Consider the following 16,273-nt stretch of genomic DNA (forward strand, 5'->3'; position numbering starts at 1 on the left):
GGCGGCAGGAGCCTGCAGGAAACGGGGGGGGGGGGGGGGGCTGGGGAGCGGGCCCCCTGGGTAAGACTGCAGGCCTCTGGGCTGAATTCTGGCTGCTTCTCTGACACTCTCCCCCCATTTCTCCCCGAGCCTCGGCCTCCCTCCTCTTCGAATCCCCTTCCCCTCCCCACTCTCCTCCCTGAGCCCCCTCTTCCCCTCCGACTCCCGCCCCTTCCCTGTTCACAGACACTAGCTGGTAAATGCCTCCCGCACGCCTGACCTTTTCCATACCCGAGCTCGCTTAATCCCGGGGCGGGCGGGCAGAGGAGGGGCGGCCGGCAGGAGGGCTGCTGAGAAGCGGCTCTTTCTGGTTTTGGTGGTTACTGGGGAGGGGCATCCACCACGCCCCCCCTCCCCCGGCTGGTGGGAGTGACCCTGCCCACCTAGAGTTTAAAGGCCAGGCAGCCCCATAAAGCAGCACATTGACTTCAAGGATGAGCAGGGGTCACTGGAGCTGCCTCTTCCTCAACTAAAATTAACCCCGAGTTGAGAGGGCTCTGAAATAGCCGCAATAATATAGCCACTGGCACGGGGCTCACTATGGACCATGCACTGTGCCCTCGTGTTGCTGATATTCTGGTGGGAAAGACGCCAGATAGATAAAGTAAAGGAGCCTAGTCAGGGAGTGAGGGAGTGAACTGCTCTCTCTGGGGAGAAGCATTCCAGGTAGAGAGGACAGTAAGTGAAAGGGCCTGAGGAAGGATCCTGTGTGAACGCGAGATGGCTGGACTCAGCAGAGTGCAGGGAGCCTGTGGTAGTCCTGGCTAATGGGGGGGCGGGGGGTCACTATCCACTGGGTTAAAAGCACCATTCTATTTATATCGGTACCTTCCCCTACTTAAAATCTCTATGGTCCCCCCCCCCCTTATCTTAGGACAAAACAAACACCTTGATCTGATGTCGCAGGTCCTTCATGATGCTCCCCCTGCTTCCATCATTACTTTCACCACACTGTGACTCAACAACAATAATAGTACCAGTCACATACTGACTCTCACTATGGGCCAGGCAATGTGTTAAACATTTTACCTGTATCTCTCTTAATCCTCAAGCAACCCTAGGAGGGAACCCTTGGTGCCCAAGGTCACCAGCTTGCAAGTGGTAGGACCGTGATTTGAATCCAGGCAGTCTGGCTGTGGACCCCACCCTCCTAATTCCTACAACTCGGCCACTTAGGCAAATGAAGGGATTGTCTGACACACCAATGGCCTCTGCTTTGGTGCAATTATTTTGTATTATTTAAATAATTTTGTATTTAATCATGTGAAATGCTTTATGCCCCATAGGAGCGCTTCAGGCCCAAGTTTGAATCCTGGTATGGCTAGAAGTGTCCGAACTGGGTGGCTGCTGGAATATGGGGACAGAGGGTGGGGAGCATGAAGGCCCCTCTCACAGGGTCACATGAAGGACAGTGCTACCAGCCTCTGGCCGATGTGGCTGGGCACCCAGCTCTGCACACTCACTGCAGAGGGGGTGGCTTCTCTCTTGGAGCCTCAGTTTCCCCATGTACACAGCAAGCGGGGGAGCCGTCTGAGCTACTTGACCTCTTTTAGATCACAAACCCCAGGTGACAATTTAATGACAGATACAAACTAGAAAAATGCAGAGACACTCGGGGGGATCACAGACCCCACCAGGAACCCCTAGACTCTGGGGGTAGCTGTTGTTTCGGCTCCTGGGCTCTCAGAGACACAGGTTTGGATCCTGACTCCCCCACCTATTAACCGTGAGACCGAGGTAATTATACTGATCTCACACGCTGCCTCAAACACCAACCCAGGTCACTGCAGGAACCGCTCTCGCAGGCCACACCGGTGAGCATCCATAAAGGGGGCTCCCAAGGTTTAAGGAAATCGCTGCCCACGTGTGGCCCATGGACCCCCTGGATCAGAATCACATTCTACAAGTCCAGGTGGACTTAGTTTGAGAAGCACAACACCTTTCCAGCCTCTACGGGCCAGTTCTGCAAAGGGGCCCACAACTGTCTGGCCGGCTGACTGGGAAGAGCAGAAAGCAGGTGCAGCGGAGGGGCCAGGGATGCTAACCCCTCCCCCCACACACACACACACACGCACACGCACACACACACACCCCTGGGCACGGGCAGAGCCCTGGCTATCCCACACCTTGCCCCCAATGGGTCTTGGCGTCCCTGGCCCCTCCAGCTGACCTGTGCAGGAGGCCCCACGCCCTCTGGGTCAGGCTACATGGGGAGGGACCAAAGCAAAGGGCCTCCCGGGAGAAGGGACAGAAAGGAAAGTGAAACCTGCCCGGCCAGACTTTCGCTTTCGCTGCCTCCACACACCACCCAGGTGGCCCCGCTGTCGCCCTTCGCCCTTGCCCTTCGCGCTGGGGGCCCTGTCGCTGCGGGCCCAGAGCTGACCCCCAGCCCTGCATCCCCGATGGCCGGCGACCCCTGGCGGAGGGAAGAAGGGAAGGTCCCCGACGACGACGGACGACACACAGCGGGGGCCGGGGGCCCCCTGCGGCTCCGTGACTGGCTGGTGTTGCAGGTCGAGAGCGGGAGCTACCCTGGGTTGTGCTGGGAGGACGAGGGCAAGACCCTCTTCCGCATCCCCTGGAAGCACGCGGCCAAGCAGGGGTACCAGGCGCAGCAGGACGCGGCGCTCTTCAGGGTAAGGGGCAGGGGCTGGCCGGGAGGGCTGTGGACGAGCACGGCCCCAACCCAAACGCCTAGAGCACTGACCTGGGCCACTGGCCTGGCCCTTAGCCTCGATCGTCTCTAGTGTTCTCCACGGATGGAGACCCTCAGACTCCCTCTTAAAACAGAAGCCCCGTGGCTGCATGACCCCACCGACCCTACGTCTCACAGAGGCCTCTCCCCCCTCTCCACTGCGTGAAATGAGGTGCCATGGATGGGAACTCCCTCCGCTTGGGGACTTTTTCCATGCTTCCCAGCACCAGCCCTTCTCAGGGGCCTACCCCTCCAGGGCTGCCTCCCTTTCTTCAGCCATCATTCACTTCCTCCCAACTCGTACTTTCCCATAACGTGTAAGGTCCAGACTCTTTCCTGTACGCAACAAGGAACCAACCAAACACATATCAGGCCACCAGCACCCCAAACACCGCACTGTCTAGCTCCCGATCCTCTGGTCTGCCGTCTCCTGGCCACCAACTCCCTCACTCATAGCCCCCAGTTCCTTCTCCCCCTCCTCTGCCCCTTCTGGCTTCTGTCCCTCCTGCTAATGTGTTTAGGTGCCAAATCTAAGGATGCCATCACTGTCATCTTCTTTGACTCCTGGTGGAGGGAGGGGAGGCGTCCTGGATTGGGGGCACCCTCCTTCCTCCTTGAAACACACTCACTTGGTTTCCAGAATCTCTGCCTCCCCCCCCCCCCCCCACACACACCCTGCCCTCCATTGTTCTACCTTCATGGCCCCTGCTTCTCAGCCTCCAACCCCTCCTCTCCTATTTTGGGGCTCTCAGCATCCACTCCTGGACCTTCCTCTTCATGTCCCATTCTCCCCTTCCACAGCCTCAGCATGGAGCCCAAGCCTGTTGGTCTCATAGTCCCCAGACCTCTCAAACTCAGCATATCCTCAACACCACGCTCATCAGCTTGCCCCTACCAGCATCCGTTTCTCGACATGGAATATTGCACACATTGCCACCCAGACCCCAGAGCCAGGGACCTGAGCCCTGGCTTCCTTCCTCCCTTCCAATCTCATTCTTCTCCACTACCAAGGCCTGCTGGCTCTTCCCACAGAACCTTCTTCCATCCATCGACTTGGACCCATTCTACAATCTCTCACCAGGACATCTACTGTGACTGCATTGAACCCCCCGCCCCCCCCCCCCCCCCCCCCCCCCCCCCCGTCTCTCAGCTCTCCCCTGAGTCCTCCAGAGGGATCTTTCTAAATGTAAATCTCGCCTTGCTACTCCCCTACTCAGAATCCTCCCATAGCTCTGCGTTGCCCTTGTGGTAAAGTCTCAACTCTTTATCGTGGCCTCAAAGCCCTGGAGGAACTGCTCGTCCCTGGCCTCATCTCTCTCCACTCCCGCCCCTCCCCAACTGGAGGCCCAGCCTGAGAGTTCTTTCAGTTTCCAAATGCTTCATGGCTCTGTCACCATTGGCCCTTGGCACCTGTTGTTCCCTCTGCTAGAGCACCTTCATCTTCATGTTCACCTGCCAACTGTCATCGGGCTCAGCTTAAACGCTTCTTCAAGAGTCTTCCCCGGTGCGTTCATTTAATGCATGTATTACGTCTAACTCAGAGCTTCTCCCAATTCATCCCTGATTCCCTCTGCTTCCCCCACTGAAACCACTTTCCTATGAATTGTAAGTGCCTGGTGACACCGAGCACAGAGCCTGGCACACAGTGGGTGCTTAGTAAGTATTAAATAAGTGTTTGCATGGCCTTATTGCTGCTGTCAGAGGAGAGAGATTCTGCAGGCTGGCCCGCCCCATCCTTCTGGCTGCTTTGAACATCCCTCAACCCACCACTGACACACACACATGTGACTCCCTGGCTTCACACCTTCCTGGTGCCCAAAGCCCAGGGGATACAGCTTGGCCTTTGAGGACATTCATGATCCAGCTTCAGCCTGTCTATTCCTTGTTCCTCTCCACCTTTCTCCCACCACATACATTATTTGTGGATTTCATGTTCGCAAATTCACTCACTCGCTGAAATCTGTAACCCCCAAATCAACAGCCAGGCACTGTTGTGGCCGCTTACAGACACACCTGCAGACGAGGGAACAATCTTTTTTTAAAAAAAATATATTTTTATTGATTTTTTACAGAGAGGAAGGGAGAGAGATAGAGAGTCAGAAACATCAATGAGAGAGAAACATCGATCAGCTGCCTCTTGCACATCCCCCACCGGGGATGTGCCCGCAACCCAGGTACATGCCCTTGACCGGAATCGAACCTGGGGCCTTTCAGTCCGCAGGCCGACGCTCTATCCACTGAGCCCAACCGGTTTCCGCAAGGGAACAATCTAAGTCACTGGGCGTGCACATTCCCAGCTGAGATTGAACAGGTCTGCCTTCTTGTTTCGGCTCTCATGCGATAAACAAATATCCTTTTTTAGTCTATTTAGTGCCACATTTTAAATATTTTTGTACTCTTTTTAAAAAATTTTTTTATTGATTTTTAGAGAGAGAGACGAGAGAGAGAGAGAGAGAGAGAGAGGAGAAGGAGGAAGAGGAGGAGGAGAAGAGGAGAAACATCAAAGTGAGACAATACATGGATCAGCTGCCTCCTGCACGCCCCCTACTGGGGATCGAGCCTGCAACCCCAGCATTTGGAGGTGGAGAATCCCTCAGGGGCGATCAGGAGCTGCTCCATCACCGGACTGCGGGTGCCTCCCCGATTGCCCCTCAGGAGCAGGGGGAGGTGGAGAAGCCCTTTGGGGTGATCAGGCTGGTGCCGGGCGGGACTGCGGCACAGGAACAAAGAATTTTCAGTAACCACCAGAGGCTTGCCCCATGACAGTGGCGCCCTGCCTTGGTCTGTCGCCCCCACTTACCTGCTCCACCATTCTGCCATAGCCGGCCGATGCCCACCATGTTCTGTGAGCGCTCCCTGGTGGTCAGTGCATGTTTTTCGGTTATTCCGTTGTTCATTCTATTTGCGTATTAGGGTTTTATATACCGGTATATAGATAAGGTATCCTGTGGAAATACACACAAAACAGAATTATTGATCACTTGATGAAAATGCTTCTAGATGCTGCCTAGACTCTATAGTGGATATCCATTACACACACACACACACACACACACACACACACACACACACTTTCCCAGGGATGGACATAGCACCACAGTATCCCTGCAGTAGATATCCTTGGGCCCTTCAAGAGCCTCTGTGAGAACTCCTTTTCAATTGGAATTTCTACTCATAGGGTATGTTTCTACTTAATTTAACTAGGCATGCCAGATGACCATGTAGAAGCTCTGCACCCATTCCACGCCCATCAACTCTGCCCACGTCGCAATCAACTCCTGACATTACCAACTGGCTAAATTTTGTCAGCTTACAAGTGATATCTCTATGTTTATTTGCATTTCTCTAACACTAATGCATTTAAATACTCATATGTTCATGGACTTATGGTTTCCTTTTTCTGTAAATCATTCATTCTTGTTGATTTGCAGAAGTTTTTTGTATGTTCCAATCATACAAGTTTTTTGTATGTTCCAATCATACAAGTCCAATCATACAAAAAACAAGAAGTTTTTTGTAATGTTCCAAATTAGCCCCTTGCTAATTTCAGCCACGGTCAATTTGTTTTGCCTTATGGTTCATGCCTTTAAAGTTTTGTTTACAAGCATTCTCTGCTCCTAGAAGGTTTTCTCCTATGTTATCTTCTATTAATTTCATAAGTTTACCTCTTACTTTTGGTTTGTTTATCTTCTGGATTCCACTCTTTGTATGTGGCAATAGGTTAAGATTTAATTTTGTGGTTCTCCAGATAGCAACTCACCACATTATTTTATATCCTGTCATCCTATTTATTTTTTATGTATCACAATCCATAATCTGGACTATAGCTATTACCACTGAGCTGTTTGCAGCTGTCTTTTCCCATCAGACTGGAGCTCTTGGAGAGCAGGGACCATGTCTGTCTTGTTTCCCATTCAGTTCCTAGCTCAGGCCTGACACATAGTAGGAGCTAAGGAATATGGGCTAGATGGAGGGAGGGAGGAAAGGAGAAAGGAAAGGATGGAGAGGTGAAGGGACAAAGGATCAGAGGGAGAGAGAGAAGGGTGGGAGGCAAGGGACAAGAGAGGCCTTCATTCCTTTTTGTAACACCAGTCCCCCCACCCCAGGATACTCCTGCCCAAATACCCTTGCTCATCCCCAGGCCTGGGCCATACACAAGGGCAAGCATCTGGAGGGCACTGACAAGGAGGACCCCTCTACCTGGAAGACACGGCTTCGCTGTGCTCTCAACAAGAGTGTGGACTTCCGTGAGGTGCGTGAGCGCAGCCAGCTGGACATCTCCAACCCCTACAGGGTCTACCAGATTGTCTCGGACAGTGCCCATGGCCCAGGTAACGTCTTGCCCCTGGAGGTAGTGGCCAAGAATGGCTCTCTGGGCAATAAGAACCTCACTTTGGACATCATAAAATGGGAAATGGTGGGCTTATTGAGCTTAAACTCATGGGCAGGTAAACAGAGAAGGACCCTTAGACCAACCAGTTAATCTCCCCGTGTGAAAAGGAGGAAATTTAGGCCCAGAGAGAGGTGGGTCTTGCCTGAGATTATGCAGTGAGCTGGGGTACTCTTGTCTGGGATCATCTCAGTTGAGGGGGGGTCCCCTTGGGGCCCAGGAAACAATAGTCTATCTCTTACTCCATCTAGTTTCCAGGACTCGTGCTTCCTCTGAAGAGGAGGGCGTTCTCCAGAGCCAGCAGGAGCCCCTTAGAGAAGTGATGGAGTCCACCTGCAGGACAGACCAGGTCAGTGTGTCCCCTGTGGCCTTACAGCCTTGTCAGCTGCCACCTTTTACCCAAACCACCCTCTCTATGGTCTCTAACACATGCTCCCACCCCCTCCACGCCCACTCTTCCCATCAGCTCTACTTCACCTCTGCTATCACTTTCCACTACATCATTCTATTCACTTCGCCTCCATCATCTGTAGCTCCCTCACTGTTCCCATCACCTCCATCATCTGTAGCTCCCTCACTGTTCCCATCACCTCCGTCATCTGTAGCTCCCTCACTGTTCCCATCACCTCCATCATCTGTAGCTCCCTCACTGTTCCCATCACCTCCGTCATCTGTAGCTCCCTCACTGTTCCCATCACCTCCATCATCTGTAGCTCCCTCACTGTTCCCATCACCTCCATCATCTGTAGCTCCCTCACTGTGCCCATCACCTCCGTCATCTTCAGTTCCATCACTGTCTGCATCAACGCTATTTTCTCCAAGCTTACTCCCTGACCCCTATTCATCAGTAGGTCCATTCCTCTGACCCCAGTCACCCCATGAGATCCAGTTCTACCACTGAATTCCCTTCACTGTCATCACCTGTAGCTCTCTCACCCCATCATCTCCATCTCCATCACTGTCTGTATCACCCCTACTATCTCCACCCCATCACCTCTCCCATCATCAGTGGTTCATTGCTCTGTCCCCAGCCCGCCCCCCCCCCCCATCAGTCTAATCCATTCCACTTTCTCTAGTGCTCCTATCAGCATCCATTCCATCACTCTGTCCCGCTATCTCTATCACTTCTGTTCCCCATTCACTCCTAGCACTTTTCCTCCTATCATAGTGAGCTTCATCTCTGACCCCATCACCTCCAACAACCCCATCAACTCTCTTTTTACCTCTATGGGGGAAAGGTCTTAAGCCCTGAAACCTCAAATTCCTGTCAACCCCAGGTGGCCTTCAGCCTACCCACACCTCCCTCTGCCCCACGGCAGACAGTCTGGGAGCTCCTCTCCCACCTCACTACCCTCTCTCCTGGTGCTCAGGCTGGCTCCGGATTAGCCACCAAGGCTGAGGACAGGGAGCAGCCCCCCAGGCTGGCCCAGCAAGGCTCATTGGCACCGGCTGCCTTGCTCCTGGGCCCTCTGGCTGACCACAGTAAGTACTGGGCTTCCTCACCCACCCTGCATCCTCCCTGGCCTCCTCCAGGACCTTGATCCAAGGGTGAGGTGGTGCCTGAGTGCGTTCCCTCCGTCCCCAGGGTACCAGGCTCAGGACCCCTCACACTTCTGGAGCCCTTTGTCCTCTGAGGACGTCAGCAACCCCGGTAAGGAATCTAAAGGTTCTCCTTTCTGACCGCTGTGCAGGTCCGGGCTGGGGCCAGTTAGCCTCTGTCTCCCACCCAAAGTACCCAGCCCAGACTCTCACTAACGACAGCCAGCTTTTGCTGAGGGCTTCGTCTCTTCCAGGCATGCTTCTAAGCTCTCCCCGCAGTCCTGAGAGAGAGAGCCTCAGAGGCAGAAGCCAGAGGTTAAGGACCTCGCCCAGGGTCACACAGCTAGTGGCCTGGGAATGTTCCTAACAGCTCCTAAGTGCCAGGGAGAGAGTCGAAGCCCAGGGCCTGGCTGCAGCGCCCACAGCCCTAACCACTGAGCCACTGCTGGCTCCTCACAGGGGCGGCTGCTGCTTTGTGGTTAATTCCACCGGCATTCATGTACTTGCTGGGAAGAAGCTCCTAAAATCCCAGCGTGGGGGCTGGAGGGCCTCAGTGCGATGCCCCCATTGTACAGAGAGTCCCGGACTCTGCTTCTGAAGCTCAACCACCATTTCGTTTATACTGGAAACTGCGATTATTTGCCACCACGGCCACTGCTACAATGATTGCTATCACTTCTCGGGAGGAACCGCCCAAACTTCCTGAGGTGGGGGGTGGGAGCGCCTCAGGGCCCCTGCCCTGTTGAGGGGTGACAGGGGGGTAGGTGGGAGCTGGCGCCACCCTCAGCTGGCGCGCCTCCTGGCCCCTCCCCGCAGATTGCTGGCTGCACGTGCGGCTGTTCTATGGGGCGGAGCTGGTGCGGGAAGCCACCGCGCGCACGGCCGAGGGCTGCCGTCTGGGCCCGCGCGCAGCCGTGGACTCCGCGGCGGAGCGCCTCCTGGGGCCGCCCCGCGTGGCGCAGGTTCGCTTCCCGGAGCCGCCGCCCGGAGCCCGCGTGCTGCGGCGCCTGCTGCCGCACCTGCAGCGCGGGGTGCTGCTGTGGGTGGCGCCCGAGGGCGTGTTCGCCAAGCGCCTGTGCCAGGGCCGCGTGTACTGGCGCGGCCCGCTCGCCCCGCACCGCGCGCAGCCCAATAAGCTGGAGCGGGAGCGCACCTGCCAGCTGCTGGACACGCGCCGCTTCCTCGCTGGTAGGTGGAGCCGGTGGGGCCGGGGCGGCTGGACACACGGGTGGGCAGAGGGATGTGGGCAGAGGAGAGTGGGCACAGGAGGTGTGGGGGCAGGGCCATGGGCTTCAGGAGGCTGGGCCTGGGGTGGACATCGAAACAAAGGACATGGCACAGAAGCACCGGGAGTGGGAACAAATATGGCCATCAGGAGAGCTGGGCACAGTTATAGATGTAAACATCTGGGAGATATAGGCGGGAACAGGCTGGGGGCATTGGGTGTGGGGCATACGCAGAGGCGTGGGCAGGTGTGTTGTCATAGGGCAGGGCACTAGGCATAGGGTGGGCAACAGGGGCACTGGGCACAACATAGGCTAGGGGAGTGGCAATGGGCATGGATGGGCATAAAGGCAGAGCAGTGAGCGCAGGGGCACAAGACATGGGGCATGAGCACTGGAAGTGGGCACGATGTAGGCATAGATGTGGAAGTGGGCATAGGGCATGGTGTACACAATGGGGATGTGGACTTATAGGACATGGGCATGGGATATGAGCACAAGGTGGGCACCAGGCGGGATGTCCCATCTTGGCCCAGCCCCTACAGTCTCAGTGCCCGTAGAACTGCGGGCCCACCTGCAGGATGGTCACCCAGAGCCCGAGTACCAGATCCGTCTGTGCTTTGGCGAGGAGTACCCGGGCCCCCCGGACCAGCCCCAGGAGCGGCTCATCATGGCCCACGTGAGTCACGTCCCCACTCCAGTCCCCACACCCTCCAGTCCCCCCTAACAGCCCCTCACTGCTCCGCCTAGTCCCAGCTCTGCCCCTGACCTGCTCTATGACCGTCTGATCGGTATGACCCTGCATGTAAAATGTGTGTGGGGAAGGGGCCATCATTAGGGCTGTGACTTCCCACGGGAACATAGAAGGTGGGTTACGGAGAAAGTCGGCTCATTGCCTCACCTCCCACCCCTGCAGGTGGAGCCAGTCTTTGCCAGAGAGCTCCTCCTGCACACGAAGCAGCGCAACCACAGTGCCCCGGTGGCGAGGCCCCCGTCCCCACACCCCTGATGGCATCGCTCACGTGATGACGCAGCTGGGTCAGCCCTGAGCAGCCACTTCTTCCTCACACCTTCTAAAGTCAGCCCCACGGGAGGCAGAGCCCACCCAGCTCTGCCCAAACGGAGCCAGTGGACCTGGGCCTCCCCCCCACCCCCACCGAGCACGGGCTTCAGCCTCTGAGCTGCGGAGATGCAGCCCTGGAGCGCAGTGTGCGGTGGACGGCCTCACAGCTGGGCCCGGGGTGTCAGGCGGGACCGAACTGGACCTTGAGAGTCCAGAAACAGCAATTAGAACAAGAAATAAGACTTCGTTTCTTTGTTGAGAGCCCAACATGCCTATAACAGTTCATCTAAAGCAGACCTTACCTGCGATGGATCCATGATAAGCTTTGCTTAAAGCTGCATTTACCTCTAAGGGGCTGTGAGTTTCCAGACTCTTCCTCCTACCCGGGTTTGGGGTGAGGGGAGGGGGGTCCCCAAAACAGAGGACTTGGCCTGACCCTGGGACTTTGGATGCTAACCGCTAAACCGCCAGCACCAGGAGACACTTTCTTTGGAGAAACTGAATCAGGCCCCCAAGCAGAGCCCCGAGGCAGAAGCCAAAGTGGGAACTAGGAGGAGTCCAGCCCCTCCCCGAACCCCAAACTCTACAAACTGTAAGTTGTAGGAAATTCCTGAGATTGGGAGGGAGCCCCTCAACCATGAGGGCAGCTGACCCTGCTTTGTCAGTAAGTCACTGTTTTCTGCCCCTTTTCTGATTTCCGACTTGTTAGGGCTGCTTTTACAGATGGCGTCATAATAAATCTCTTTCGGTGATACATTAAAAAGTCACATGTTACCCGATGGCATGGCTCAGTGGTTGAGTGTGGACCTATGAACCAGGAGGTCACAGTTTGATTCCTGGTCAAGGCACATGCTCAGGCTGTGGACTCGATCCCCAGTGTGGGTGTGCAGGAAGCAGCCGATCAATGATTCTCTCTCATCATTGATGTTTCTCTCTCTCCCTCCCTCCCTCCCTCTCCCTTTCCCTCTCCCTTCCCTTCTGAAACAAATAAGAATATACATATATTTTTAAAAAGTCACTTTTATGGGGGGAGGAACTATGATTCAACAAAGGACAGAAGTCAATCAGATCACTGTTTTTTAAATTCATTCAACAAATGTTGGTTGAACACCTGTTCCAGGCCCATGCTGGACACTGGGATAGAGCAAAACAGCATGGTCCCTACTCTATTGGGGTTCACAGCCTGTTTTCCAGTGGGGCCCCAGGGACTTCTCTATCCCTGCCCCTCACAGGAGAGGTGATGTTAAGGAGTTACAGAATCCTAGGACCTAGGTTGAAATCCTAGCCTTTTCATTTCCTAGCTGTGTGACCCTAACCAAGTCACTGCACTTCTCTAAGCCTCAGACTCCTCATCTATCCAAAAGCAGCTCTGAAGGCCTCTGGAGCAGGGTTGGTCTGAGAAGTAAATGTGGAGAAGGGAGGTGAATGGACCTGGCACGGAAAGTGGCACACAGTAGGTGCCCTTTGACTTGGTTACTTGTGGTTCAGAGAACATGGAGAGGCTGCCCCATCTTCCAGAAGGCCTGAGTGTCTGTGCTGGGCTTTTTTTGTGCCCCTGGCCCAAGGCTGCAGCTTGTGGGGAGCTCAGTTCAGAGTGACAGCCCTCAACCATGTCCTGCCCTGTGCTAGGCTCGCAGAGGGTGCTGGATACTATGTACGGGAGCCTGTTGCCTCCTCACCACAGCCCGAACAGATGAAGAGTCACCAGCTCCACTTTAGAGATGGGAAACTGAGGCTCAGCCAGGGTCAGGGACTTGATTGGGACACCTCAAGGGAGAGGGCCTATCTCTGCCCAAATGTCTGTCCTCCCTACACCACTAGAGGGCGCCAGGGCTCAGCGGCGGGGTTTGGCTGGCTCTCATCACCATCCCAGGTGCCCCACCCCACATCCACATCCACCCCACTGAGAGGAGATTAGGGAATAAACCGTGTGGCCTCAAGGGCTCTGCATTGTGGGGAGAAGACCACGGCCGGGGAGGAGGAGAGGAGGAAAGGGGAACTGGAGGCGGGGACTGGAGAAGCCCTGGTGGCTTTTCGCACGGAGACTCCCGGTTCCCTAGCTCAGCACTTAGGTTCTAACTTCTCCCCTCTCATCAGGGATGACTGTCTCTCTACCTCTCCCTCTCTTGTGTCGTGTGTGTGTCTCTCTCTGTAGCCTCCTTTTTCTCTCTATCCCTGTAGGTTTCTTTCTCTATTTCAGTGATTCTTTTTCTGTATACTACGTGCGTGTATGTGGCACGTGTGTGTATTTTTGTCTTATCTTTGTGTCTTTATGTCTCTGCCTCTATCTCTCTGTGTGTTTCTGTCTCTTGCTATATCTCTACCTCTCTCTGTCTGTCTCTGTCTCTTTTATATATATATATATATATATATATATATATATATATATATATATATATTTTTTTTTTTTTTATTGATTTTTTTTACAGAGAGGAAGGGAGAGAGACAGAGAGTCAGAAACATCGATGAGAGAGAAACATCGACCAGCTGCCTCCTGCACATCTCCCACTGGGGATGTGCCCGCAACCCAGGTACATGCCCTTGACCGGAATCGAACCCGGGACCCTCCAGTCCGCAGGCCGACGCTCTATCCACTGAGCCAAACCGGCTTCGGCTGTCTCTGTCTCTTTACATCTCTGCCTCTATCTCTTTTTATTTCTGTCTCTGTCTCCCCCTGCTTCACATCATACTCCCCGCCCCTCCCCACCCCCCCAACCAGCCACCACCACACAGCACATGTGGGCTGAGGGTCTCACTCAGTCCCTTCCTTCCCAACTTCTTACCCCTGGCAGCTGCTCAAAACTTCCCAATCCAGGCCTCCTGCCCGCCCTCTTGGGCCTTGGAGGAGGGGGTGAGGGAAGAAGGGAGGGCAGCCTGGCGGGCCCACCCCCTTTTGCCTTTCCAGGCTGGGAGGCTGGGCCAGTGGGCCTTTTAACCAGCCTGGGCGGGCTGTGCCGGACACCAGCCCTGGACGCAGTGCCTGGCTCCCGTGGTCCTGGCAGCCGCCAGCCCGGCCAGCCCAGCCAGCATGCAACAGCAGCCCCCACCCGGGCCCCTGGCCCCTGCAGCCGAGCCCACCAAGCCCCCCTACAGCTACATAGCCCTGATCGCCATGGCCATCCAGAGCTCCCCGGGGCAGCAGGCCACGCTCAGCGGCATCTATCGCTACATCATGGGCCGCTTCGCCTTCTACCGCCACAACCGGCCCGGCTGGCAGAACAGCATTCGCCACAACCTGTCACTCAACGAGTGCTTTGTCAAGGTGCCCCGTGACGACCGCAAGCCAGGCAAGGGCAGCTACTGGGCACTGGACCCCGACTGTCACGACATGTTCGAGCACGGCAGCTTCCTGCGCCGACGCCGACGCTTCACCCGGCGAGCAGGTGCCCAGGGCGCCACGGGCCTGGCCAAGGCACGCCGAGGGCCCCTCAGAGCCACCAGCCAGGAGGACCCCGGAGTCCCCGATACCACGACGGGCAGGCAGTGCCCGTTCCTGCCGGAGCTGCCAGAGCCCAAAAGCCTAACCTTTGGGGGGCTGGTGGGGACCTTGCCAGCCAGCATGTGCCCGGCCACCACTGAGGTCAGGCCCCGGCCATCTGCGGAGCCCAAAGAGATGCCCACACCCAAGCCTGCAGGCTCAGGGGAGCTCCCCATGGGCACCTCATCTTCCTCGTGCCCGGCCTTCGGCTTTCCTGCCAGCTTCTCGGAGGCTGAGGGTTTTAGCAAGGCCCCTACGCCCATCCTGACCCCCGAGGCGGGCCTTGGGAGCAGTTACCAGTGCCGGCTGCAGGCCCTGAATTTCTGCATGGGCACCGACCCCGGCCTGGAGCACCTCTTGGCCTCAGCAGCGCCCTCCCCGGCGCCTCCCACCCCTCCCGCTTCACTGCGGGCCCCGCTGCCCCTGACAGCCGATCCCAAGGAGCCCTGGGCTGCAGGCAGCTTCCCTGTCCAGGGAGGCTCTGGCTTCCCGTTGGGGCTGACCCCCTGCCTATACCGGACACCAGGAATGTTCTTCTTTGAGTGAAGCCGGCCTGGCCTTGGGCAGTCCCTGCCACTCCGCCCTCCAGGCTGAGCCTGGCTGTCGGATCGGGGAGCTCTCAAAGGACCCAGGGCTGGCAAGGCAACGACAACTGCGACAGGAAGCCAAGATGGGAGTGTGAACACTCAACCCGCCCCCAGGACCTCCGGACAGACTGGGGGGAGGGGAAGCAGAGCCCCCGTAAGGTGTCCTCTGTGGCTCTCAGCCAATAAAGCCAGTTGATGATGAGGGTCAGCTTGCTGGATGGTTGGGGGCTAAGGTCTGTGTGGGGTGGCTGTGGGGTGGGGTTGTGTGGCAGGTGAGAGACCCGGGTGGACATACTCCACATGAGGACTTCTGCTGGGGACTTTCTCGGGGAGTTTCCCAGGCAGGCAGAGGAAGGGGGAGCAGGGAATGGGGTAGAGAGAGGAGGGAGGCAACCATGAGAGACAGCAGGCAGGGAGTGAGGCTGGCCTGGCCTGAGGAACTGGCTCTCCAATCCCAAACTCTGTGACTCAGCTGCACCCATCACGATGGGTCAGGATCACTGTGACCATTCGTGACATCTACTCCATCCCAGCAGCTATCCTCTCGCCAATCCTGTGTGGTATGGGGTGACATCCTCATTTGACATGGAGGAGTCGCAGGCTTGGAGAGTTTGGGGTCCTAGCTTCGACTCCAGATGGCACCGGAGTGGCAGAGAGGAAATGGAAACTGGGTCTGTGTCCGCCCCAGGCCTGGCCTGCAGCGTGAGAGGACGCAGGGTGCCACGCTGGGGAGAAGCAGAGCTGGTGGTGTCCGGGACGGAGCTCACGGGGCTGGAGGGCAGCAGGGTTCAAATGCCTGTGGTAAAAGGGCACCGCTTATCCCTCTCAAGGCTCAGAGGCAGGCACCAGTCCCCCCTCTGGATTTCCTGCCAGAAGGGGGGCTCCTGGGTCCCAGCTCTCTGAGCTCTCCTGGTGACTTCCCTCATGGGGCAAGGGGAGCGGCTGTCCCGGGTACGGCCCAGAAGTGACAGAGCCCTGGCCTTTGGCCTTCTCTGGCTGCCCCCTTGGGGAAGCAGGAGAAATGGGTGTATTGTGCCCCCATCAGAGGAAGGACTGAGGGTGTGGAAGCTCACTGTTCCCACACTCCCTCATGTCAGAGTGGCTGAGGCTTCCTTCCAGAGCCTCAGTTTCCCCATCTGGATCACGGGTGTAGGGAGAGAAGGGCCAGGACACGGAGGAACCCCCTTTCCCGTCTTCGGTGTAGTGGTCTGGAGGGTCTTACAGCCCCCAAGGTGACACCCAGGGGGCTGGAGACCCCT

General features: G+C 56.4%; 2 protein-coding genes across 3 annotated transcripts; both read left to right on the forward strand.

Annotated features, from left to right (window-relative positions):
* The first annotated feature begins 2,297 nt into the window (after nucleotides 1–2,297).
* LOC118663524 (interferon regulatory factor 4-like) lies at nucleotides 2,298–11,818 on the forward strand. Of its 2 annotated transcripts, none has more exons than XM_036323228.1 (8): nucleotides 2,298–2,675; nucleotides 6,876–7,065; nucleotides 7,376–7,473; nucleotides 8,495–8,606; nucleotides 8,710–8,775; nucleotides 9,480–9,851; nucleotides 10,423–10,565; nucleotides 10,803–11,818. In XM_036323228.1, exons 1-8 carry the CDS (start codon nucleotides 2,442–2,444, stop codon nucleotides 10,893–10,895), a joined length of 1,308 nt encoding a protein of 435 aa, XP_036179121.1. In that variant the 5' UTR covers nucleotides 2,298–2,441; the 3' UTR covers nucleotides 10,896–11,818. The 2 variants fall into 2 exon arrangements, with proteins under 2 accessions (XP_036179121.1, XP_036179122.1); XM_036323229.1 differs by having other exon boundaries at nucleotides 10,447–10,565.
* A 1,846-nt stretch (nucleotides 11,819–13,664) lies between these two features.
* FOXS1 (forkhead box S1) lies at nucleotides 13,665–15,216 on the forward strand. Its single transcript, XM_036323857.1, has one exon. The coding sequence runs from the start codon at nucleotides 13,978–13,980 to the stop codon at nucleotides 14,971–14,973; it is 996 nt and encodes a 331-aa protein (XP_036179750.1). The 5' UTR covers nucleotides 13,665–13,977; the 3' UTR covers nucleotides 14,974–15,216.
* Nucleotides 15,217–16,273: the final 1,057 nt, after the last annotated feature.

The sequence above is a fragment of the Myotis myotis genome, unplaced genomic scaffold (assembly GCF_014108235.1).
Source record: "Myotis myotis isolate mMyoMyo1 unplaced genomic scaffold, mMyoMyo1.p scaffold_m19_p_9, whole genome shotgun sequence".
NCBI classification, from domain to species: Eukaryota; Metazoa; Chordata; class Mammalia; order Chiroptera; family Vespertilionidae; genus Myotis; species Myotis myotis.